The sequence below is a fragment of the Manacus candei genome, unplaced genomic scaffold (assembly GCF_025592945.1).
Source record: "Manacus candei isolate 608988 ecotype Guabito, Panama unplaced genomic scaffold, ASM2559294v1 h1tg000005l, whole genome shotgun sequence".
NCBI lineage: Eukaryota > Metazoa > Chordata > Aves > Passeriformes > Pipridae > Manacus > Manacus candei.
In genome coordinates this window covers 26,170,098-26,196,441 of record NW_026138053.1, presented here as the reverse complement: position 1 = coordinate 26,196,441, position 26,344 = coordinate 26,170,098, and the positions used below count along the sequence as shown (strand labels likewise).

Below are 26,344 nucleotides of genomic sequence, written 5' to 3'. Positions count from 1 at the left end.
TGAACGCTGAGTCCTGCATATCGCAGAATCATTTAGGTTGGAAAAGAATCCTGATATCATCGAGTCCAACTTGTGACCAATCACCACCTTGTCACTAGAACAGAGCACTGAGTGCCACATTAATTCTTTCCTTAAACACCTGCAGGGACAATGACTCCACCAGCTCCCTGGGCAGCTCATTCCAACGTCTAATCAACTTTTCTGTGAAGAAATTTTTCCTGATGTCCAACCTAAACCTCCCCTGTTGCAGCTTAAGACGATGTCCTCTTGTCCTATTGCTGGTTTCCTGTGAGCAGAGCCCGGCCCCCACCTGGCTGCAGCCTCCTTTCAGGGAGCTGTAGAGAGCAACAAGGTCACTCCTGAGCCTCTTCTTCTCCAGGTTAAACCTCCTGTTACGTCTCAGTCCTGGGGATGCCAGTGTGTCACTGCTGCCTCTCTGTGTGAGTGTGTGTGCACATGTGTGCGCGTGTGCGTACAGAGGGGATGTGGATGTGTGCCCATGCCTGGATGTGTGCCCACATGTGGATGTGAGCGTTGGCACGTCTGTGCCAGGGCGGGTGCCCCTGTCTGCGCCCTGGGGGCTGGATGTGTGCCCGCGGGGGTGCGCACATGTGTGCACACGCACATACGTGTGTTTACACGCCCACCCGTGTGCTCAGGACTCCGCGGGGGGCGCGCCCCGGGCCGTGCGTGGCGAGGGGCGGCCCCGTCCCCGCTCCCGCAGCCGCGGCGCCGCCCCCGCTCCCGCCCGGCCCCGCTCCATCCCTCCTCCCTCCTCCTTCCCGCAGCCGCACCGAGCCACAGACCGCGGCGGGGCCGGGCAGGGCCGCACCATGACCGAGACCACCAAGACCCACGTTATCCTTCTGGCCTGCGGCAGCTTCAACCCCATCACCAAGGGCCACATCCAGATGTTCGGTCAGTGCCCGCGGCGGCGGGGCGGGGGGGGAGGCGAGGGGCTGCACCCCGCGGTGGGGATGGGGGGGCCGAAGGGGGGTCGGGGTGTGTGCCCAGGGGGTGCTCGGGGTGCAGCCCCGCTCCGCAGTCCGCGGCGGGGCCGGGCGCTGTCCGCGGCCGGTGGTGCTGAAGGCGCCGCGGGCGGGGACCGCCCGGGCCTCCCCGACCTGGCCCTCATCCCTGGGGGCTGTCCCCCATCCCTGGGGGCTGTCCCCCTCGGACAGCGGGGTTCTCCGCTCTGGACTCCCCTTGTCACGCTCCCGCCCCGCAGTCCCCCGGCGTCGGTCCTGGCCGTGTTTGTCCGCTGCCGCTCAGCCCCAGGGTCCGCGAGCCTGCGGCCGCTGCAGCGCTTCCATCTCCGCTGGCCAGGGAGGAGAGACAGCCAGGCAGCCACAGCCAGGCACAGAAGTCAACAAAAATACAGGCAGTTAATCAAGATATTAGAGTACCCGATGTTTAGATTGATACCAGGTCTGAGGAATGGGAAATGTTCCTGTGAGATGATGGATATTACCAAGCATCCATGCTATGATACAGATGATGGGGATGCTAAAATCACTGCTACAGCCTGCTCAGGCAAGACAAGAGGGAAGGAGGGAGGGAGAGAGAAAGGGAGGAAGGGCAATCTCCATCAAAGGCAGTCTGACATGCCATAAATACTGACGGTTTGGGTAAAGCTCGAAATGCCTGAAGATCCCTTATGAAAACAGCAACTCACTTGGGGTGGGGACGAGTCCTGCGAGGGTGAAGTGTCCACTGCAGACCACTGAAAAAAGGAGAACAGAATGATCAGCTCCTCTAATATCCCTTCTTGGAGTGCAGAGGCAGGATCCATCCCTTGTGTCTGATAGGAGATTTGAGGCTGGGGAGCAGATGCCGAAGGTCTTGTGCTACTGCTGGAGAAGCATCCCTGGGGTTTCTAAAAGCTGTACAGAAGTTTTTAAGTGCAAAAATAATTGAAATCAGCTTGGGTTATTTCTACGTCGGTCCTTGTTTTTGTAGACCATAACGAGTTGGGCAGCAGGCTAGAAAATTATGGCTTTCTAGATGCAAATGATCACATTGCTATTCCATTTCATAAGTGCCAGAAAAATGTGGTCCTGGGCAACAACATACCTGAAATTTCAAAAAAAAAATCCTATTGCTTAAGCTAAAAGAAATTGCTAACAAGGATCAAGAGGAACTATTTCAAAATAAAAATAATAATTACATGAAATTACAGGGACGTGGTTGATAGAAGCAACCACTGATGAAACAGATTTCTATAATTCACATTTAGCCCTATTTTGATTAAGTAATACTGAAAATATCAACGCAGCCCATATTCAGTGGACTAAAAACCAGTAAGAAGATATTTTAGAAAATAAAGATTGGTGAGATATTAGTATGCAGTGGGTGTTCTTATAGACTCGAAATGAGATTTTTTTTTTATTTTTGCTCAGTACTGTTGAGTATGTTTATCAAAGATGTGAAAGAAAATATATAATCCCTGCTGCTAAAAAGTGCCAATGACCCCAAAGAGGTCAGAATAGCAATTCATGCTGGTAATGAGACAGTTGTGCTGCCTGACTCGGGGTGTTTGGTAAAAAGGGCTTGTTCAAACAGTGAAGTCAAATGCAAAGTCATATGTCCAGCGAGGAAGAATGCACATCCAATATAAACAACAGGCAAATGTCTTCTGCCAAACAGCAACGGTGTCGGGGACTGAGGAGGGATTGTACACAGCCCACTGAATGCAAACTCTGTGTGGTGCTGTAAATACAGCAGCAAATGTGATCCTTGCAGATACAAGAGGGGGAATATCAAGCAGAAGAAGAAAGGTTGTATTATTTTCATGTACAGCATTAGCAAAGCCCTTCTCAGAGGACCAGTGACAAGAATTATGTTAGCTCCAGAAGCCGGGCTTTGTGGCAAGAGACTAGAGAGGCTCAGTCTGGATCCATTCTTTAAGATGTTAAGGGGCAACTTGATCTGCTTGGTGGAGGGATATGTGATATCTGGTGGAAGGGGGCTCCTTTATTCAGCAGAATTAGGACTGGTGACATGCCAAGAGCAGCTTTGGATCCTGCACAACTTCAAGCTACAGATATGGTGTGTGGGTTTGAGTGAAGATAATCACGTAGTAGGAGAAAGTACCTGGGTACCTGATGGATTCTCTGTCACCTGAAGGCTGTAAACGAACACTCAGACATCTTTCAGGAAGACATGTTTTAGCTCAGAGGATGGCTTGATGTGGAAATTTTCTATGCATGTATCCTGTAGAAATCCTGGAATATAAGTCTTGAGATACCTGATAGGGACAAATGAGACTTCCACAGGGAAAAGACAGAATTTACCTGATCCCTGATCATCTTTATTTGAGGAACGCTGCCCCCCAAGTCTAAAATAATAATTACGTGAAGCCATGGGAATCTCAACCAAAATCTGTGTTATTCTGCTCTGTGCTGTACAGCTCAACCAAAACAGTGCTCCATCCTGTAAGTGTTGCATTTTAAACAGCTGAATTTGTGCAAAAATGTGGTCTTTATCATTCAGACAAATACCTGGGCTTTGAGAGCCTGACAGGAGAACTTTTTGCTTATCGTAGAGAGAGAAAATTTATCTCTTTAACACATGGCACTGATTAAGCCAGAAAGAAGAACAGTATTTGCATGGGTATGTCACTGCAGACATACCATTATATGCCAACTATCATTTTTCTCAGTATGGATTTTACCATTTTTTTATTCAGGCCAAAAGCCAACCTTTTCCCATAGGATTTTTGCCTGAATAGGAGATGGGCTAATTATGTGGAATTCTCTTCTAGTGGGGGAAAGGTTCCCACAGGGCTATTCTTTCCACCAGTCATGTGAATTTAAGACTCATCATTAGCCTTGGGTTTCCAGAAAGCTGGGATTCTTCTTACAACCCCAGATCTGCAAGTGCAACACACCACTGACCCTTGTGTGTGGAACTGAACTTCCCACAGCAGGGCTCCCTCCATCCTCTGCCAGTAACAACTCTGGATCACTGGGGCCCCCCAGATGAAGTTGATCCACATCTGTGTGTATAAAATATATATCATACATATAAATTAATACTTAGCATTAGATACATAACACATAACAAAAAAAGTAGGTGAGATACGGTGCTGTACAGCCATCCTTACCAAGGGGTTGACACAAACACCCACACAGTCCTGAAAACTCTCAGAGTTACTTGTAGTATCTGCTGTGCTTTGAGATATACATACGTTCTGAGTCACAAATTTGGGTTGTATTTCCTAGATTTAGGTGGCTATGAGAAAAAGTTTGGGATGCCACTGTGGCAGGGAGATAAAGCAGGAGAAGAGAGAGGCTAGAGGTTCTTTCTAAAGCTTGACATGAACATTGATGGCCTTTCACCTGAAATGAAACTGCATTTATACCCTAAAGAGATACAGACAAGAAAAAGCAGAGCAGCCCACGCAAAAATTGGAGAAAAATAAGATTCAGAAGAAATCTCTGTGTTAAAGCCACATGAAAACCCCGCCACTGCTGCTCACCTCAGCCAGCACACACCAAGCTCCAACCAATTCACCTTAATTTCCTGCTGACACTCAGAGGAACTCTGAGCATGGGTTGAAGCTCAGCCCTCCTCCCCTGCAGCCAGCTCAGGAGGGGATCCTTCTCTGAGACATCCCCACGCTGGCTTTGGTATCTCGGTGCCGAACCGCTGGGGACACGCAGAGTGGAATTTGCTGCCTAAAGGATATCTCCCTCCATCTTGGCCTCCTCACAGTTTGCCTCCTGCTTCCTTCCCGTGCAAACGATGCCACCCAAAGGACAAAAGCCGAGGGACCAACGTCAAAAGCAAAACCTAATCTGTGCAGCCCTGCTAATGCGCTGAAGCCTGTGCCGGGGCCCTGCCAGACAACGAGCCTGTGCTTGCTTTGACAATTAAATCATTTCCCCACCTTGGCCCAGCTCAGGGAGCCCCAATACAACTGTGTTCAAGAGCTTGAAAATCAAAGGGCAGCTCTGCAGAGCACGTTTTTTCAATCAAAACAACCCCATGGTTCAGTTCGAAGGTGGCCTTGGGTAAAATACTGGGATTAAAGGCATCACCAGGCAAGGTCAGAGGCTCCAGGGTTTGTGTGTTCCAGGACTGGAGAGGGAGCCAATAAACTGCTGGAGCTGGAAGGAAGACGCCGAGATGAGTTTCTTCGTAGCTCTGCAAGGGAAAAGGCTTGTACTGTCCCATGGATATGTGAGAATCAGAGGGTTGTTCTGATGATTTCTGCAGACTGAAATGAAGGATTTGGTGGGGAGAGATGCTATCAAGTCAATCAAGATGCAACATCTCAATATTTTTTTTAAATTCATTTTTCTTAAATCGTAGAAGAAAAGGCTGCTCTGTAATTGCCCACATTCCCCGTTTCAGCACATTAAACATTTTTTTCTTGCCTTTTTAGAGTTCTGAAATTCCTCACAATCCATCCTTTTATGTGCAAACTTCTGACTTCAATCAAACAGCCTTGCTCATCAAACAGGGTTTTATTTCTGCCCAGTTGTAAGAGCAGCCTGACACAGCTTCATCTCCAGGGTTTGGATCACCTCTCCATCCCCTTTTCCACCTTTTCTCATCAACCTTTGAGTAGCAGAACTTCACTGGGGACATCCCTGCCCGTGCAGGGGAAGGTTTGAGCTGTCCTTCCCCCCTCCAGGTGCCCATGAGGTCCAGCCGTGTGGACTCTGGGATCCATGGGGATGCTCAGAGCTGCACTCAGAGGCAGCAGGTTGGGTAACACCCCCAAAAAATGGTTGGGATATTACTGTTTGACTCTGTCATAGGATTTTTTTACTGCTATTTTTTGGGCACTATCAAACATTCAATAGCAAATAGGCAATTTAATTATATCTGTATCATCCGCCTGTATCCTGACTCTCATCTCCTTTGTGTTGGTTCATGGGGTGATGGGTTGCTCCAGGTATTTTCCTGTAGGAGGAAGGGGTTTGTGAGATGTTGTTCAGATGTCACCTTCTTGTAGGGAGTCTTGGTACCTCAGCTGTTTTTAAACATGTTTGGCCATAGAGTTTCCCATCTACTTCATTTCAAACAGTGCCAGGACCTGGACTCGCACAGAAGAACATTGGTAGTAGATAAGCTGAATCCTGAAAGTCAGCAAATCGCCACTATTCTTCCCTTTTTGTCTACTTAGAATTAAATTTTCCCTAGATCCTATGTGCATCTGTTGTTGAGGAGAGTTTATATCCCAACCAACAGCTGGGTAAAAACCATTTCTGACAGAAAACAACGAAAGACTGCAATCAGAAGTAAAACTCTCCACTTGGCTTCTTAAGAAACTTTGAACAATTAAAAACTCCAGCAGGCTGCTCCTTGATTATCCACTGCAGTCCTTGTAGAGGAGCAGCACTGAGAGCTGCTGCATCCCACAAAGGCTGGTTTGAGATGAAGGGATAGAGTTCCATAAGTAAAGGGATGAAGAGGCAGGAGCTGAGGCTTTTGTTTAAGATGTGTTGTTTAACATCCCGAATTTCAAAAATCACTTTTTCCTATTTGATTGAGATGACTGAACTGCAGAGCAGTTTAATGAGAGCATCGCTGCCTGGGATGGAGCTGGGAGAAATGCCTGAGCAGAATGACAGCTCACCCTTTCCCCTTTTGCTCAAATGGGAATACATCCACAAATGTCCAGAAGCAAAATTCCCTGCCTACATCCAACAAAAGCTCATCAGGAGCTCGAGAGAGGTTTTGCTCTGCTGTCTGCAACATGAGTAAGAAGTCTGGGCCCCTGTGAGGCTGCCTCCTGGTTCCGTTTCATCTCTGGGCTGGAATCAGAATGCGTAATTAGCGGGAGCGATCGATGGAGCGGGAGGGGTGAGGGGGTTCTGAGAGGACCGGATGGACAGCGAGAGCCTGACTGAGCCCTGGCTTGGCTCTGCATGGCAGTGGTGGGGCTCAGCAGCACCAGCAAGGACCCGACCGAGACAGAGCCAGGACAGATCTCACAACACTCAGGTTGATTTGTCGGCCCAGGGGAGCTGCAGCATCCGTGCTCACCTCTCTGCAACGCAGGCGAGGAGCTTCCACTGCCATCCAAGCAGCTGAAATCACAGAAAACAGCTGAAACATTTCATCAGTGCAAGGGGTCTGGGAGGGCAGATTGTGCCCATCCCCAGGTGCTCCTGGCTCAATGTGATGGCAGACAGTGAAACCCCTCAGCCCAGCCTTGTGCCGCGGTGGATGAGTCGCTGACATGACTCCACACCCAGCACTTGCCCAAAACATGCTGAAACTGCAGATTCTTAGGTGCTGTGCTGGGAGAACAGAGCAGCACAGGCAGGACTGCAGCACCCATGGCTCTTTTGTGTGCCCTTATAGATCAGTTAATGTCCCATTCCCATCACTGTAGCCCATACAGGCTCCTTTTTTCATGGCCTTTATCACGGCTTCCTGCATCTCAAGCGTTTCCTCTCCTCTTTATGACCCAAAGTGAGGAGGAGTTTTCCCAAGTACGAGATTAAACTCCATCAATAACTACTCAGGGATTCTTTTAAAACATTTATAAGCTCTTAAATATTTAGCAGTATTTATTACGGTCTGTGAGACATCACATTGTTTCTATGACAATGCCACCTCCCAAAATGTGCCACGTACCATCTTTTACTTCCATCGACTATAAACAAACTTGGCAGTGAGAAATCCAGTGCTACAACCTCATTCAAGAGAGAAACAGGGGCTCTGCTTCTATTTAAGAGCCATTTGCACTCACTACAATTCTCTCACCTCCCTTACCATCTTCTCTGATGTTTTTTAATAGCAGCCCGTCCGATGCTGTATTGATTAGCTGCATGCTGAACCCCACCAGTGGCAGCCCACATCTCCAGTGTGACCTCACTAAACCTCTCCTGACTGGTGCACCGAGGAGGAGTCACATCCCTCCTTTCCCTGCCAGGCTGTTTTGGGTCGGGTACCACTGTAGTGGGGGTCAGGGTAGGAGTGGGTTGTGAGCAGGTTGATCTTTGTGCATCTGAGCAGCAGCTGGCCCAAAATAGGCATCCTCACCCCTGCACTCTCCAGGCTTGCAAAATGCCTTCTGGCAGCAAGGCTGGGGAGCTGCAAGGGATCCCCTGAGTCAAGGAAGGAGGCACAGAGAGGCATCAGAGCTGGGGTCAAGACCACATCACACCACTTGCGGTCGAAGGCCAAGCAGAAATAGTTCAGCTGTGTTGAGTGTGCAGCACAGGTAACCCCAAACTTTACCCTAACCTTAACCCTAACCTCAATCTCCACCTGGCACCAGGGAACCCAAAACAGCCACAGAAAGACTCAACAACCTCTAAGACAGAAAAATCATCCCAAGATAGAGACAGGGTCAGGTCACCTCTGGATTTTGAGATGAGCATGCCCTCTCTGGCATTTATAACCCCTCAATCTAAGCAGTCCCAATTTTCCTAAGCAGGACACAATTTTCAGAGTGCCCTGCATAGAGAAAGCCAGACAAAGCCTATAGTGTCCATCACAGCCCTGCAAACAAACCAGGGACAGGACACAGGTCTTATCCCCTCAAAGCAGCATTGTTTACACACGTTGATAGCGTGCAGTCACGTCCAGAGAAGACAACCCAGGTCAGGAGCTCATTTTTGCCTGTCCCTTTCCAGCATCAAGTGGTTTCCTTCAGTAAGCCTGAGCTGCTGGATGTAGCTTGGTCATACCAGCAGAAAACTGCTAAATTAATATTTGGGAACAGAGAAACCTAGAGTCTGTAGAAATATGTATTTTCAAGAGCCGCTGTAGGGCTTGCCCCAGGAGAAGATGATGAACTGAGATAAGTCTGTTTTGGATCTGGAATAGGAAGCAAAGGCAGAGAAGCTCCCCATGGGATGGGTGGAGAGTCCTTCTCTGAGCCAGGCAAGGAAGGATTTGCTCAGCCTCTGCTCCACAAAGGTTTCTATTTTCATCGATAACCCAACAGCCCCTAATTGAGCTTAAGCCTTCCCTGAGGAGATGACATTTCACTAGGGTTTATTGGCAAGGGGAAGCAGAAAATCCAGTTTTCCCAGCACAAGTTGAATTGGGGTGCTGAAAGGTGTAGCTTTGCTTTTGGAACTTGTGCTTTGTGCAAAGATATTGTTGATGCTTCTCTTGGGGTAAGTGAGGTCTTAGGAATAGATCTACAAAGAGAGAGGGTTTTACTAGTACAAAACGGGAATGTGACATCCTGCTGGTGTCACCAAAAGGCTGAAGTCCTACCGTGGCTGCCTCTGCCACCCCACACTGTCACCACCATCCCCCTGGCTCTCTGCATCTCTGTAGGTGGGACATTTTCTGCCTGCCTGGTTCAGCCAACACTGATCCCAGGCGAGGTCAGCATCTCCGAATGCTTTGCCAGCAAAGACAAAACAAGGGTCAGGCCCACACACAGGGGCCAGCCCTCATGGAGGCAGCCCAAGACCAGCAAAGAGCTGCAGCGCAAATGCCACCCATCTGTGCTCCACGGGGAACTGAGAGCCATCAATCCCCTGCTCCTGGTGGGGTTGTGATGTGCACCAGCCTGAAGGAGCAGCACGACACACGCCAGGGTTACGAAGCACTGCCTTTGATGTGCTACAAGGGCTCGGAAATCAAAACAAACGGAGCGCTTCCACAGGGAAATTAGGGCACTGGAAAACAAGCGTGGAAATCCGCTGGGGTTTTATTTCCCTTTTTTTTTTTTTTTAAAGGCACTGAGTGATACCAATTTCCCTGGCTGAGATGTGGACCAGGACCTCTCCAGGGATGTACACTGAGGTGCCTGTCCTATTTTGGATGTTCCACCCACATTCTGATGAAAGCGAAATACAAAACCATGGCAGGATAACGAAAATATTACCTTTTGCTGCTATCCTTGTCCTGTGTGACTCTCCATGGGCCCAGGGTTACAAAAATTGGTTCAAATGGAGCACTCAGGACTATCTGGAATACCCTCCCCTTTGCTTGCCAAACAGTTTATTTTTGCTCCTGATATTTAGACTGTTATTGAAGCTGAGACACAACCACAGAATACCAGCTCTAGGCCAGATTCATGCCACAAATTGATGTTGCTTTACTGTGGGTGGCATGTTATGTCTCTTTATACCAGCTGGAAGCTGTTAGCCTCAAAAACCCCATAGGAGAGACAGGCTTCAACCAAAATCCCTCTGACCGCTTTCTCCCCGCCCAGCCTCAAGTGATGTTCATTCCTCTGGTTTGTACTTAAATAAACCCTGGTGCTCAGTGTGGCATTTTACACCAAGCACTGGCAAATCCACATTTTAGCACAGTTCTCTCTAAAAAACAAGGAAAATACTACACTGGAAGAGGGAAACTCACTCCACCCTGCACCACACTACAGCATGCCCAGCCCTTGCTGACTTGTGGGGTGGCAGCTACTGCACCAGACAGGGAAAGGTACACGACCTTTCACTCTTCAATACCATCCATACGCTCGTCTTACCTAGAGATGCTTAATCCTTCTCTGAGGGTTTCTAAGCAAGGTGCTTTGGTGCTGCCCTGCAGCAGAGAGCTCAAAAAAAACTCCTTCTTCAGGTGAAGTCGCCTTCATCATCCATTTTTAGAATCACAGAATAGTTTGGAAGAGACCTTAAAGAGCATCTTGTTACAACCTCACTGCTGTGGGCAGGGACGCCTCCCCCTAGACCAGCTTGCTCCAAGCCCCATCCAGCCCAGCCTTTTACCTACCAAGAGTTGCTTTTACCTTATTAGATGCTTCCCCTCACCTTGTTAGCCCCCAAACCTCTAAGATGCCCAGGAAGCAGCTGTGGGCATTAAATACCATGTGGAGGTATTTAACAAGAGCACTTTGTCAGGACTGAGCTGCCTATCCTTCAGGTGAGATCCAGCAAGGTGCTGAGGATATTCCTGCTCTCCCCGTGATGCCAGGATGGAGATCTCTGAGCAATAAGTTATGTTGCTTCTCTGTAGAAGTGGTGTGGGTGACAGCACTGGGCTGATCACCTACCTGCCTGACAGAAAAGGAGGTCCAGTCCTTACCTGGAGGAGCTGGTGGCAGCTTCATCTCAACACACCTGTACTTCTCCTCATGTTGCTCACCTGATGGATAATGGTTGCTCTAACCTGCTCCACTGCAGCGGGGTTGGCTGCTCCAGGAGGTTGTTTTGCCAGGCTCTTCCTCAGATGCTTCTTCTCAAGCTCTGGGACCTGCAGGATCTCTTACCAGGCTCCTGTGTAACTTCTCACACACACAATGGCCCTTGCAATACCCCAGTTCTGAAAAAAAGAGAGGAAAAATAGGATGCCTCCAGTTTCAATTTCAATGAGATCAAATAGGCTGTTCCTCTATGGCTTCATTTAAGAAACCCAGATGACCTGGGACCAGCCAGGTCCCCTGCCCAGGCCCCATCTAGTTGGGTCTCCAGCAAATGCTCTGCTATTTCTAGGTCAGCTCACTGTGACTCAAGTCTCCTACTTTTATTATTTTTAGTTTGTTTAAACATCTAATTTCACTCTTCTGCTGTGAAGCCTCAAGTGGTCAACAGATGGTGATAGCATGACTCTCATTAGTCATCACTCAGGTGGCTCTGAGTTGGACACTGGTGGGGACCTGGGTGGGCTGGGAGATGGAAGGGTCAGATGCTGCAGTGTCATTTCCTGAGGCCTTTCCCAGCCTCCACTTCCAACATGAGTCTTGAGGTATTTGGTATTTTGTGCTTATGAAAAACCAATAAAACAAATGTGCACCAACAGCTGAAGACATTTAGCATGGAAATCCTTCCCAAATTTGTTATTTCTACAGTGCCTGGGTGCAGCTATGGATTAAAGGGTTGGGGGAAAGTGTGTAACAGAGTAATTAGCTCGGAGATAAAAATCATTAAGCATTAGGGGGCTTAATGGGATTTTTCCACCAACCAAAAGTCTCCTGGGAATCTGACTGAGATTGTCTAAGAGACACTGAGCTCAAGGCAGGACAAGCTATGTGGGTCAGTGGGACCCTGGGATCTCCCCAGGCTTGCCTTGGAAGGGGTCAATCTCAAGGTGAAGAACCACTCTCCTGCTTCTGCCTATAGGAGAAACCTCCCTTGAAGAGCAGTCAGGGCTTGCTCTAGTAGAAATGTCCCTTTGGGAAGCTCAGGGAAGGGAGGTACCAATGGTTTTCCCAGCTCTAACCAAGGTGTGATTGTGGGTGATGGGTGTGTGAAGACACTGACTGGGGAGGAGAACTGCCAGGCAGAAGAGCTGGGCTTTGAGGTGGACACTTCTGATGAATACATCCCTGATTCAGAGGATTTATATAGACATGCACACATACATACATACATCATGGCTGGGCTTTGTGAATGAAGATTTGGGAAGGCTCTATCCACATTTGTTACAGGCACACTGGTGGCTTATGAGGCCAATACGAGACAGACATATCCAATTGCAAAAGGCACAGCAGAAAGACTCCTTAGATGGTGTATTCTGCAAGACACGGTTCTTTCTGCGTTGCCTTTTCTCCTCGAGAGTGATCCTGCTGCGTTCTCGAAGGAGACAGCTGCGTTATAGATGGTGTGTCTCCAGGCCTCCCGATTTGAGGCCAGAGTAGACCAGTTATGGTGATCAATATAGCCAAGGCTGAGATGTTGTTTCAGGGAGTCCTTATATCTTTTCTTCAGGGCTCCTCTCTTGCGGCAGCCAGTGGCAAGTTCACCATAAATATATATATATATATACACATACACAGAAACATCATTCAATTAGTCTGAGAGTAACTGCTGGCTCTGTGCCCAAGATGGGCTCTGGAAGCACCATTTAGGTCCTGCAAGTGCTGCTAGGTTGAGAATAAAACACAGTGTGCTGGCATATCTGGGTCACTCTCCCCTGCAGGAGAGTGGGGAAGCGCCTGCCTTGCCCTCGGCACCTCATGGCCACATCCCACCTCCCCTCCAAGGATGTCAGAGGCCAAATTCCTTGAAACAAAAATGAGACACCTGGGCAATGGTTTTGCCTTCTCCATCACCTATGGTTGTGCACCTTCTCTTCCCCAGCTCTTGGGGAAGAGCAATTAAGGCTGTGCAAAACTTGCCTCCCTGCCACCCTTGTGTGTGTTTTTGGAGAGCTGGCACAGAGTGTGAGTGAGCTGCAGCTTCAACCCTCATGGGGAAAGGGGCATAAATCAGAGCTGGCTGGTGGCTTTACTCTGTAAAAACAAACAAACAAAAAGAAAACAAAAAGGAATCTTGGGGGTGCAGATGACCCCGGTGTAAAGGCAAAGCAAATAAAATTTGAAATTACACCTTGAAAAATTGAACATGAAGAATATTTGATTTCATTAACGTCAATTTAGGTGATGGAGCAGCGCCAGAGGAGTTGAGATGTTGCGATTGAATATACTCAGTGAGAACCTCCAAAAGAAACATCTCCAAAATAAGGCCTGATTTCCTATTGGGGAAGCAGGATGCTATTTTTTCATTCAGTCTGGACAACATCACCACTTACCATTTTTGTAGACCTGGAGTGCATCCAGTGATTGGTGTTTCCCCACCGTCATCCCACAGGAAAGCAGCAGAGCCAAAAATATTTGAAGTGCCTTTGCAGGGCGGGTGAGCAAAGCTGGGCTGGGGCAGTGGGGAGGTGTCACCAGTGCTTGAGATGAGTCCAGGTGTCACCCCTGTCCCTTCCTTCCCCAACACAGCCAGGCTAAGGTCATCCACCAGCCGCCAGGCGTGGAGCCAGGGCGCTGAGAGCTTCCCATCACACAAGTGACGCTGCCGGTGGGCTAATGCACGCCTTGGCAGGGTCCATCACCGGGAGTTTATTTATGTCAACAAGGTTTAAAAGCCATCGAGGGCGCCTGGAGCATTACAGACAATTTACACTGGAAAAGGAATGAGCTTTTCTCTTCCAAAGCCGACATCCTTGCATTGGTGTGGCAGGAGATAAAGTGCTCACAGAAAATGAAAATACCAGAGGGGGGTTTCTGGGGTCTGGTGTGGTCTGTGGACATCATAAGCATTCGACAGGCAAGAAAGGAAAGGGCTAGGAAGCCGTGACAGAAGGCTGAGCTCAAGGACAACGAATAGGCCAGAATACGAAGCTACTGCAGTGTCTTCAGTGCCTGCAGGGAGACCACGAACGTGATATCCTTTTTTTTTTTTCATGGCTGGGCTTCACAAGCGAAGATTTGGGGAGGGTTCTATCCACATTTGTTGCAAGCACGTTGGTGGCTGAAAAGGCCAATGCGAGATAGACAAGTCTGGTTGCAAAAGGCACAGCAGAAAGACTCCTTAGGTGGTATATTCTGCAAGACACGATTCTTTCTGCATTGTCTTTTCTCCTCAAGGGTGATCCTGTGTGTGTTCTCAAAAGAAGCAGCAGCGTTAAAGATAGTGTGTCTCCAGACCTCCTGGCTGGAGGCCAGAGTAGACCAGTTATGTGCATATTCTGTGTAAAAGACACAGCAAATTTTGTGAAAAGAAGTTTTTTCTGATAACATGGACCTGGGGGCTTGGAGAAAGCACTGCAAAATCAAAGCAGCCACAGTGGTTCAAAGCGATAACCCACCAAGCCCAGAGTCCTGTTTCCAGAAACCCAGAAGAATGACCAGTGCTGTGCTTGGGTGTGAAGCTCCTCAGCTCAGCCTCACACCATGCACAGCCCCCCTTTCAGGATGAGAGACCCAGGGACAGCAGGAGACTCACCCACTTTGCCCTTTCTGTGCCAGCAGTGACCTCCATCCCGTCTCCCTGCCCTTGCTGCCCAACCCCTAGTTACTCCTCACACGGAGCCACAGCACTGATCACCCACCATTTCAAGATGCTGAGACCCAAACCCCCTTCTGCACATGCCAGGAGCACATGCCGTGCCAGGAGACACTGCGACCTCCTCCCAGGGTGGGGAATGAACCAACACCCCTGAGGTCTCTTACAAGAGCTAAAGCAGTTTGGTCTTGCATTGTGCAGAGGGTAGGGCTCAAGGATCCATGAGGTAACATGTTTAGACAGGCTTGGCTATGGAGGCCTGTTGTCCTCTCCACATAGCCACTGAAGAGTACATCAGCCTAAGAAGATTCAAACTGTAAAAGAAATAAAAATAAGCTTTAAGCACAACATCATGATTGAAGTGAGGACACACCTAGATGCTGCAAACTAACACGGCAATTTTAGAATCATCGAACCACAGAATCATTTGGGTTGGAAAGTACCCTTTAGATTGAGTCCAGCCATTCCCCCAGCGCTGCTAAGTCCACCACTAACCCATGACCCCAAGCACCACATCTGCACGGCTTTTAAATCCCTTCAGGGATGGGGACTCCACCACTGCCCTGGGCAGATGTGCCAGGGCTTGACAAGCCTTTCTGTGAAGAAATTTCTCCTAATATTCAATTTAAACCCACTTCCTCCCGTCCTGTCCCTTGTTCCCTGGGAGCAGAGCCCAACCCCCAGCTGGCTCCACCCTCCCACCAGGGAGCTGTAGGGAGTGAGAAGGTCCCTCCTTTTCTCCAGACTGATCTCCCCCAGCTGCTCCTCGTCAGACTTGTGCTCCAGACCCTTCCCTGGCTCCGTTCCCTTCTCTGGACACGCTGCAGCACCTCAGTGTCTTACTCGTGCCACGCTGAAGCCACAGTGCCACCTGCCCCGAATCCTCTGCCACCATCCCAGCAGTGAGGGTGGCAGCTCCCGTCGCTGTGCCAGCCCCACTAGCGGCACAGCTCCTCTCCAAACAAGATTTGACATGTCATTTAAGAAAATGCAATCTTTTTAAAGACTTTAGCTTTGAAGTGGATGCTGTGAAGGTCTGACTTAGCTGACAGCTACACAAACAGGCAAGACAGCACAGTCACCTGATGGACACAGCCCTGCAAGCAAAGGGACGTGCTCTGCCCCAAAAACAAGTGAGAATGGACCAGTCTGGGATGTGAAAACGTGCTCTGCAAGTCTTAGGCAAGGCAGGACCAGAAAGCAGGTCTTCCCTTTCCTGCTCAGCCCTTCATTCCCTACAAGAGACTGCTGCTTCATAGCCCACGTCTGCCCAAATTCTTCCCTTGCAAGGATTTACTGGTCCATACATTTATATATTTTCCATACCTATTTAAATTCTGTTTGTTGTTTCTGAGGTAGACAACAAACTCTTAAAAATGCAGATCCCAAGTTTTAGTTGTATATGTTTTTGAGGAACAGCCACCAAAAACTCAAGGCAAATTAATACCATCAGCCAACCCTGAGAACATGAAGCACAGTTTACACATAAGTTGTTCAGCTTGTCTTAAGAGAGAACTTTATAAAGATGCCATACGTGAAGATGAACAGATCAGTGTTTTTAATTGTCTTTTGGAAGTAAAATCAAGTCAGAGTGAAGCAGGGAGAAATCAAAGGATGTGTTCGTGTTTATTTAAAACTCAATGGCATCTTTTTTGTTAGGGAATTTACTTTTTCTTTTAATTTGCATTTTAAATTGCATTGTGATAGAAAGGTAAATGATGATCTATCAATCTTGGGTCCTCCCTGCCCCTGAAAAAAACCTCACCCAAGAATGTTGTGTTTTTCTGCATGTACTCCCCGAGGATTTTGAGGACGGGGAGGGATAATTTTGGTACATCTAATTCAGGCAATCGAATTTTACTCCCTGTACCCATCAAATGATTTAAGCCTGCTTTCCCTCCCTGGAGGCTGGTGCACCCAGGGCACAAGAGTTGGGAAGGCAGCCAGGGTGAGGATTTCGGGTGAGTCTGAGGAAGAGGTTTTATTGAGGCTGGTAAATCATCCACAGGCTGTCACAGAGGCCTGGGGCTGCTCAATGCCCTCCAGGGGGGAAAAAGGTCCATGGCAATTATATTTCCTAAATTGACTTTTAGCTGACACAAAAGCTGAACAATATTCCTTAGTAGAAATGTTAAAATTCAGAAAAAAATAATCATTTTGCCCAAGTGACATAGAATCCTGGAAAGGTTTGGGCTAAAAGGGATCTTAAAGCCCATCTCATCTCACCTCCTGCCATGGGCAGGGACACCTTCCACTAGCCCAGGTTGCTCCAAGACCCGTCCAACCTGGCCTTGGACACTTCCAGGGATGAGGCAGCCACAGCTTCTCTGGGCAACCTGTGCCAGGGCCTCCCCATCCTCTGAGTAAAAAACTTCTTCTGCGTATCTAATCTAAACTGACTCTCTTTAGATTTAAAACCATCTCTCCTTGCTCTATTGCTACAGGCCCTAATAAAAAGTTTGTCCCCAAGACAACCCAACCTTCCAACCCTGCTCACCCCCCTCACTTCCATCCATGTATGAGTGCTCCTCATCCATCCCAAGCTGTTGCAAGGGAGCTCTAAAATAATTTCAGAGCTGAATTTTTGCCCTGAAGCAGAGCAGAAGGGAGGGCATGGGAGCTGAAGAGAGGCACCACTGGGGCTGGGTGCAGGTGGAGAGGGGGAGGAAGGCTCCCTGAAACTGCCTCCCCACTGCTGCTGCACCTTCAGGCAGGACTTCTCCGCATCCCCTGGGGAAGTGCCAGCCCCTGAGCAGGGTGGCTGAAGGATATGATGCACAGTGACATCTTGGGATGGCTGACAGATCCCAAAAACACCTCAGTTTCAGAAATGTTCTTTTTTGTTGCAAATGCAAAATAATTTACAGATCCTTTGCTTGGGAAAAAAAAAGCTCTTTGTAATGACTTTCTAATGACTCATCAATCTTATCTCCCTTTTTGCTTTTACCTTTCCTATCTTCTTTTTTCTTGCTACTGTCTCAATAGCTGGGGTGGGCACGTAGGAGATCATGTGAATTTAGCAACCCTTCTCCAGTATTTTTATCCTCAAATGTCACCATTTGGAAATACCAGCCTGAGAATGGGCATCAGGCTGGAGGGACTCTGGCAAGTCTGTCGGACGTGGGCAGCACATGGTGTTGGCACAGGCCAGGAGCGGTGTAAGAACCGTGAGGCTGCTGAGGGACCAACTGGGGCATGGCTGGTGGGTGCCATGGTGTTGCAGCGCTCAGTGGGTCCAGCTAAACCCCCCTGCACCTTTTTCCTTGTCCTCCCCCTGCAGAGCGAGCCCGGGATTACCTGCACAAGACCGGACGCTTCATCGTCATCGGTGGCATCGTCTCGCCCGTGCATGACTCCTATGGGAAGACGGTGGGTTGTCCCCATTTTCCCTCTCTGCCTCCTGTGTGCAATGGTAGCTCTGAAACCAGGGATGAGCACTGGGCAGCACTGCCTGACCCATGGTCCCTTCCTGTTCATCTTCTGCCTGGGGCAGTTCCTGACCATGGGAAAGTCTCGGAGAGGAGGGAAAGGATGAAACCACTCACTCTTTGGATAAAAGCCACAGCAAGGCCCTACAACCAACCAAAGTACTAGACAGCAAAGAGAAATGTTCGCACCCAAAACAGTGGTGGCCATCTTGCTGGGTAGTTTTTTGGTTTTGTTTTAATTATTTCAAAGTCAATTTTATTTATTTTTTTTTTTTTGCTGGGATGGAAACTATGAAAATGGTAGCCTTTAGAAGCACTTTCCAAATTAGGAGTGGAGAGTTTCCTCCTCTCCTGAAAGCTGGAGAAATTTAACCAAGAAACCACCACCCCAGCTCTGGCTCTGCTGCAGCATGGAGCTGGGAGTGGTGGTGCTGAGCAAATCTCACCTCCTGGTGCGTGGTCAGGGCTGACGCCCAGCAGGAACTCCTCCCTTCCAGCAAACAGGAGCTTAAATAAATGTTTATGGGCAGGAATGAATCCTTCTGGCCTGTCTCACCTGAGTGAGCCTGATGTTCTGCCCCAGGAAAGTTTGCAAGCTCAGGCTGGCCAGGGTATGATGTAACCATTCCTCCTCCACCCTCTTTTGCAGGGTCTGGTCTCGAGCCGGCACCGCCTGACCATGTGCCAGCTGGCTGTCCAGTCCTCTGACTGGATCAGGTGAGTGGCAGAGCCCACCCTGCTGTGGCATCAGCGGCCTGGCAGCCCTTGCCCCTTCCCCGCACCGTGGTGGCAAAGGCCTGTGTGCAAAGCAGAGATGCCACCAGCTGGCAGAGCTCCAGGACAGACTTTCTCCTCTCCGAGCCCAAGCTTGATTAAAAACCAAAGACCTTCCTCTCCCAGTCCAGCAGAGAACAGATGCAGATGGTTAGATCACCCTTCAAGGGAGCTCTGGGGATTCAGGAGGTCTTGCAAGCCCCCTGCTCAGCCTGTGGTGTCTGGGCAAGGCTCAAAGTCACTCAGCCCACCCCAGCTTTGTGCTGTGGCACCTTCCTTTTCCACACCTGCAGCACCAGCCCACAGACTCTCACCTTCCCAGCATCACCACGTGGCATCTGGTGGCTGAGGTGGGACCAGAAACACCTCGGGCTGCCCTCAGAAACAGGGTTGTGACATGTGTAGTCACATCCAATCCCAATGAAAGCTGGTTAGTTGGGTACCAAGAGCGGAAAGGTACCCTGGCACATGTTCAGGTCTCCAGAGCTGTCAGGAAGGGCTGGGTGGAAGGACTGGAGGAAGGACATGGTCCATGGCACACCTGTGGAGTGATGGTAGCTGCTTGCGGCACTGCTGGCCAGCCCGGTGGGGAGGAGGTGGCACGGCCAGGAGGTCCAGTGGCCATCGGCCAACGCTGTTGCCTTGCTGTGTTCCCTCAGGGTGGACCCTTGGGAGTGCTACCAGGACACCTGGCAGACCACCTGCAGTGTGCTGGAGCACCACCGTGACCTGATGAAGGTGAGGCAGTCCCCGCACCGGGGGTGCACCCAGGGGTGAGGGCATGGGGAGGGTGCAGGAATGGGGGTTGCTCTTCCCCCAGTGTGGGGACAACTAAAACACGTCTGAGACAGGATGAGAAGACTTGCAGGAACATCTGTGAGATCCTGACCTGGAAGAGGTGCAAGATTCCTTGCCACAACCACTTTGAGCTCCTTGCTCTGATGTTGGAAGGAAATTGGGCCCTCCAGCTGGAGCCAGCAGCCATCCTGGACCCAGGAACACCAGGAGGGGAGCAGGGGTGAAGGCAGAGAGAAGGCAGGGATGCGCACAAGCCAAATCATTATTGCTGCCTACTGGTTCCTCCCAGAGGGGAAGGTGAGGTGGATGGGCCTTCCCACTCACCAGCTGAGCCAAAACTGCTGTATGAACTTGATGGAGAAACTCGGTGGGAAAATTCAGCACCTGGGAAGTCTCTGGGAGCACAAACCCCAGGAGGGTCCCTCCAAAACCCAGGCAGGTCTGAGAGCCATGGGAAAAGGTGGCTGCCCTCTGGTGACTGCAGGGAAGCAGGGCTGCTGGCACACTTGGATACAGCAAGAAAACCAAAGATGGGAAATGGATGAAAGAGCATCACACAAAGTTACAGGCAGCCCAGACAGGATTGACTAGCCCAGCATTAACTAGCCCAGCAGAATGTGCGGTGCATCCAAGGACCATGATGCTGAAGCTGAGGAGTCGCCGGCCATGCTTTCCTTCTCCTGCAGGGACTGGGAGGGAGAAGAGAACATGTTTGCTCCTTGCCAGCCTCATGGCTCCACACAAAAAGTTAGCACTACCTTAATCACAAGTCATTATCCACAGGGTCCTGCTGGCCTCGGGCTCATGGGACTGGGGATCCTAAAGCGAGCTTGGACATACTTGTCACTGAAGATGACCTTGAGCCAAGGGTGGGGAGGCTTGACATGGGGACAAAAATGTTTTGGGAGGTTGCTGGGGTGAAGACGCTCTTCCAGCTACACTTCTCCCTCGTTGCAGAGAGTGACTGGATGCATCCTCTCCAATGTCAACACGCCCTCCATCACCCCTGTGATTGGCCAGCCCCAGAATGAGTCCTCGCAGAACATCTACCAGAATAACAACAACGTCTCCAACAAGCCCACTGCAGGTAGGTGGCATCAGAGTAGGGAAGAGGGGGATTACTACTGACCCCTTACCTCCCAGCCAGGGCTGCCAAGCATTAGGAACAGTGCTCCATCACCTTGTCTTTGGACAAGGCTCATCTGGCTCCATGCACCAAGCCCAGGGTGGGGTGGGGGTGCAATGGAGAAGTTACCATCCAGCACAGCAAGGGGAGCCAAGAACAGCATAAAATGGCTGTAAAATCTCACTGGGCTTCAGCTGGATGATGTCCAGGCAGGGAGAGCAGCTAAAGGAAAAGGTACCTGATGCTCACAGGGTGCATGCAAGGGAAGAACTGGCAGGAGAGATGGTGGAGCTGGATCCCCTATGAACCAGTGGGCTATGGGATATGAAAGTATTAGCTAGGGAGAAGCGGGAGCATTACTTAGATCCCATAGAAATGGATGTCTTGTGATTTTCTTAGTGATTTTAGCTGTCCAACTGGTCTTTTCAAGGCACAGGGTAACACTCTGGGGAGTTAAGACCAAGAAAGGAGGTGGCGGGGAGGTGCTGGGAGCAGTTCCTGCACAGAAGCATCTTGCAGGACCAGGGTGGCTGAAGAGCTTGTATGGGTTAATTGCACCACCTCTCTCCCATTAATTTTCCTTCACTTTTAGCAAAGATCCTGGGGAAGGTGGGAGAAAGCCTGAGCCGGATTTGCTGTGTTCGCCCGCCCATGGAACGCTTCACGTTTGTGGGTATGTAGAGGAAAGGTCCAGTGTCAGTCCAGCCCCCAGCCCTCCTCCCAGCCCCCTGTGCTAGGCCAGGCACCAGCACCTCTCTTTTTCTTCCCTTTCTCAGATGAAAATGCCAACCTGGGGACAGTGATGCGATATGAGGAGATCGGTGAGTGCACAGCCCCCCAGCTCCCCTGGGCCAGCGCCATGTGGCTCGGGAGCTACTGGACAAAAGCAAGCTCACACACAGCCTGGCACTACAGCCATCCCAGCACCTACACCACACAGAGCCCAGAGGCTTTGGCTACCTGGAAATGCTGAACAGGGAGGCACCCTCCCATGTAGCCATCTCTTCCCACTCCTCTGAGTGGGTTTATGGCTTTTCTCTGGCAGTTGTGCAAATAAATAAATCTTTAGGGGCCTGTCAGAGCAGAAAGCTCCTTCCCATGCCACAACTTTCTTGCTGAGCTGTGAAGCCAACCCCGAAGTTATGGGGCTGGTGCCTGCTCAGCCCCATGTGCTCACACCTGTGAGCTTCTCTCCTTTTCTTCAGAGCTTCGCATCTTACTGCTCTGTGGCAGCGACCTGCTGGAGTCCTTCTGCATCCCTGGTCTCTGGAACGAGGCGGATGTGAGTCACCACTGCTGGGCATCCCTCCATGCTCCTCTTCCCCAGGCTCCTTTCCTCCTCCTCCTCTGCTTCCCACACCCCATGCTCTTGGGAGCCACTCAGGTCTCTTGGGATGACAGGAGCTGTGCCCACTGGCCCCACTGCCTCCTCCTTCCCAACCCTGACCCTCACCTCCCCTACACACTTCCACAGGGCTTCCACAGACTCAAGCCCTGCTCCCTCTCACTGCCCATGCAGAGGATGTAATCTGGGATGCAGGGTGAGCCCATCCCAAGGCTGTGCTTCCACTCCTTGTCCCTCAGAAGGAGGCAGAATCAAGTAGATGCCAATCCCAGCAGAGTGAGGTGCGCAGGTAGGAAGTAAGATCTTTACAGAAGTTGCCCAGACATTAGAAATTAAACACAATTAGAGCCAAATCAACAGCTTTTACTGTTGGTCCTTGCCTGAAGAAGCCACATTATCATGGGAGAACACCAGCCCTGGAGAGAGGATGGGTTAATGACCCACATGCTGCTCCAGAGCAGTGCTGGCTATGGGGTCTCCCCCAGCTCTTCACTGAGATCAGGCAGTCAGCACAAACCTCCCTCCTTGAACCTCTCAACCATTTCTAAATTCAGTTACCACATCTTCAGTCTTAAGTTTTGTAAAGCAATTAGGTGGCAGGTATCTCCTCTGAAAGGCTTAAAAAGCTGAGATGAGGCAAGTCCTGAAGCCCAGCACAAAGGATGCAAAAATGTCCTCCTTAAGCAACCTCTTCTGCTGCCATCTCCTTCTACCATGAGTTCTCCTCAAAGTCTGAATTCATCACCCAGTAATAGGATTTAACCCCGTGCCTTTTATTTCATCCACTGCAAACCACTTGCCTTGATAATTCTGTTTTTCTGCCAAAGGCTGCTGACATATCCCCAAACTCACTTTCCATCTCCATCCAGACCATGGCCCAGCTTTCACAGAGTAAGGGGGGTTGGCAGACAGTGGCAGGTTTTGTGTGGGGTGATTATAAAGCTCTCCACACTCTGGGTTGTTCCTAGATGGAGGTGATCGTCGGGGAGTTCGGGATTGTGGTGGTGCCCCGTGATGGAGCAGATCCCGACCGGATCATGAACCACTCCTCCATCCTCCGCAAGTACAAAGTGAGTGGATGCACACATGGCCAGGGAAGGCTGTGAGAGGACCCACAGCCTCTCTCTACCCAGGAGAGCACTTCTGCCACAGGGCACAAAATGTCTCGGGGTCAAATGCTCTCAGCGGTTGGGTGGGATGAGCCACCATGCAGCCACCTCCCAAGGCCAGCAGGGTGGGGAGGCTGGTGGGGCAGACACCCGCTTTTAAGCCATCCCTTCACTCCTCTTTCCCTCCTTCCCCTGCAGAACAACATCCTGGTGGTGAAGGATGACTCAAACCACCCCATGTCGGTCGTCAGCTCCACCAAAAGCAGGTGGGTGATGCAGAGGGACTGGGGGAAGAGCAGGGTGCCCCCAGCCAGCCCCTCCATTGTCCTCACATGGACATCCAAGTGGGCTCTGATCCCTTTCTCTCCCCCCGTGCCCCCAGACTGGCCCTGCAGCACGGGGATGGACACGTTGTGGATTACCTCTGCCAGCCTGTCATCGACTACATCCTCAAGAGCCAGCTGTACATCAACGCCTCTGGCTAAGAGCCAGAGGCCTTGCAGCGAGACAGCCCTCGTGTCCCGCCTACCTGCAGCTCTCCATCACTCTTTTTTCTCTCTCTCAGTCCGTGTCTCCATCTCTCTCCCCATCCCATGGCCTCCTGCCCGTGTCTGCCTCTCACCCCCGGCACCAACACTCCATCGTGCAGCAATGTCCAGGGAACAGTTTGGTCTCTTTTTTGGGGTACTGCCCTGCCCTGCACATGTGGGGAGGGAGGAGGAACCGGTACGAGAGCAATGTGCTCGGTGTGCTCAAGGGGAGGCTGCCCCGGCACCCCCTCCCAGCATGTCCCTGGGAAAAGGCCCCCTGGTCCGTCCTCCCAGCATGCTCAGAGCAGGGGCTACCTCTTCTGCATCATCTTACAGAACTTAAGCTCAATAAATCTAGGTGCATTTTTTTTTATTCAATAGTTTTAGTGCGAACCCTTTGAGCCTCTCGGCCCAGTGACCAACCAAACCCTGGTTGGCACCGGCTTGGTGCCTCATGGCACGTGAGCCTCCCAGACCGGCAGTAGGACAGCCCAGCTAACCAAATCCTCCTTCTGGTCCTGAAAAATCATGGAGAAGGGAGCAGAGGCCTTGGCAATCATCGCTGCCAAAGCATTGCAGGGAGAATGTCATGTCTCACCTTCCCTTGGCTGCAAGAACTCAAGCCACTCCCTGGGTGACTTGAGCTGGGGTGATGTTCTACTCCAACCCATAGCACCTAGAAAGGGATCTGCCACTTATGGAGCCGAGAAATGAGGTAGAAAGAAGCAGGTAGTGAGCCAAAACCTCTGGTGACAATTTTCCCCAAAGCTGGTTGGGTCCATCACCATCCTCTGGCCTTCAGATCACTATTTCTGTCTGTAAACTTCCCCCTTCTCCCACCTCTCTGACTCTCTTCCTCTTCTTGAAGAGTTCATTAAATGCATGATACTTTCCCCCTCCCAAACCAGCTGTGGCTACTTCGCACATCCCTTGGGACATGCCAGGCTCCTGCTCTCCCACCTGTGACGTGCCTCCAGATGCCGGGGATGGAGCCTGGTGGAGACGTGCCAGGGCAGGTAACAGGGAGCAATTACTGAAGCCTTGTGGAGAGGAGGGTTGCTGGAGCAGGCTCGTGTCCTGCTGAGCATCTCTAGGGTGCAAGGACCCTGCACAGCTCCTGGGGAAGGTCACAGCCACAAGGAGGAAGGTTTATCCCTCACCTTCTGTTCTCCCTTTGCTCCATCTAACCTTATATTGCTTCAGGTGGAGCCGTACAGTTGCCTGTAGCTGAGAGTCCTCCACGGTGTTTCAAGGAAAGATGTGAAATTTCCTTTACTTCATCCCTTAAAAGTCCACAAAGTAGCTCTCATTGAAGCTTCAATTGGTGAGACTTTGCACTAAATCTGACCTGGGTGCTGCTGGCATCCCTGGAACAGCAAACAGCTTTGGACAAAACAAGGCAGGCCATGTGTCCTTGCAGCAGGCAGCATTTCAGGAACAGTAGCTGACAACTTCTCAGGAGGACATAGCCCTTTCCAGAAGGGAAATCATGAGGGACAGAGGTGATGTGACTCACCCAAAGGCCCCAGAAGAGGTCTTTCCTTGCCAGGGATTTCCCTCTGCACGGTGAGGTTTGTTCGGGAACTGTTCTAAATTCGGCAGCTGAGTCCCTCAGCAGCAGCTCCGGTGTCTCCAGGTGGTTGCGTACGTATTCCATGGGATGAGGAGATTTGGAGATGCCAAAGCAGAGAGGGTGGCGAGTGTGTGGGGGACTCAGAGAACAGGAATGCCTCTTTTCCAGGGAGGTCTTCAGCCAGCTGGAGCTGGTCAGCACCACCCCACTGAGCTCCCTCAGCTGACGTGCTGGGCGGGTGCCCGTGGTGGGACACCTCATCCATGAGGTAACCAGTAACCAGGTGTTGGACTCCACCCATTGTTGTCACACATTCAGGTTGTCAGTCTCCTCTCCCTCTCCACCCCAACACAGAAGGTATTCCACACAGCAGCCTCCCCTCCTTGCCAGACCTCACCGTGTTTCTCAGCTCCCAGCTGGAGGAGAAGCAGCAGTGGTGGCAACCAGCCTCCAAAACACACCCAGAGAGGCTGAACCTCCTGGGAGGGCAGCGCCTCTTGGAAGGGGCACGAAAGACAGTGGGTTCCCACTGAGGAAAAGTGGGAACTGTTTTACTGGGGAAGTAAAACAAAGGAGATGGAGAAGAAAGGAAGGTGTCATGTCTGAGAGCAACCTCTGATCCTCCCTCCCTCCCTAGGTACGCAGGATGGGACGTGGGGACGCCAGTGCTTCCCACCCCATCATGGTTAGGATGGCATGGCTTAGAGACGTAGTGTTGTGGTACAGATGATGAGTATATTCTGTCTGACTAGTCTTACCTGCGCCTTCGTGTATCAGCTCAGCAAAACTCACTGATGGGGGGTGGGATGGGGGGTTTGTAACGGGTCCTTCAGCTCTGGGACCCATTTGGAAAAATGTATTTGGGTGGGTATGGGAAAAAAATAATCATCTGTGATGATCCATGTGACTGCCAGGGAGGTGAGGATTGGGGTTTGCAGGGTGCAGGGGAGGGGTGGGAAGAAGCTTGTGGGTCTTGGTCTTTG

At 50.5% G+C, this 26,344-nt stretch overlaps 1 protein-coding gene across 1 annotated transcript; it reads left to right on the top strand.

Annotated features, from left to right (window-relative positions):
• The first annotated feature begins 744 nt into the window (after positions 1-744).
• On the top strand, positions 745-26,216 carry NMNAT2 (nicotinamide nucleotide adenylyltransferase 2). Its single transcript, XM_051794456.1, has 11 exons — positions 745-918; positions 17,959-18,047; positions 18,756-18,823; positions 19,540-19,618; positions 20,636-20,765; positions 21,397-21,477; positions 21,581-21,625; positions 22,010-22,086; positions 23,118-23,219; positions 23,457-23,524; positions 23,641-26,216. The coding sequence occupies exons 1-11, from the start codon at positions 834-836 to the stop codon at positions 23,741-23,743; spliced, it is 927 nt and encodes a 308-aa protein (XP_051650416.1). The 5' UTR covers positions 745-833; the 3' UTR covers positions 23,744-26,216.
• Positions 26,217-26,344: the final 128 nt, after the last annotated feature.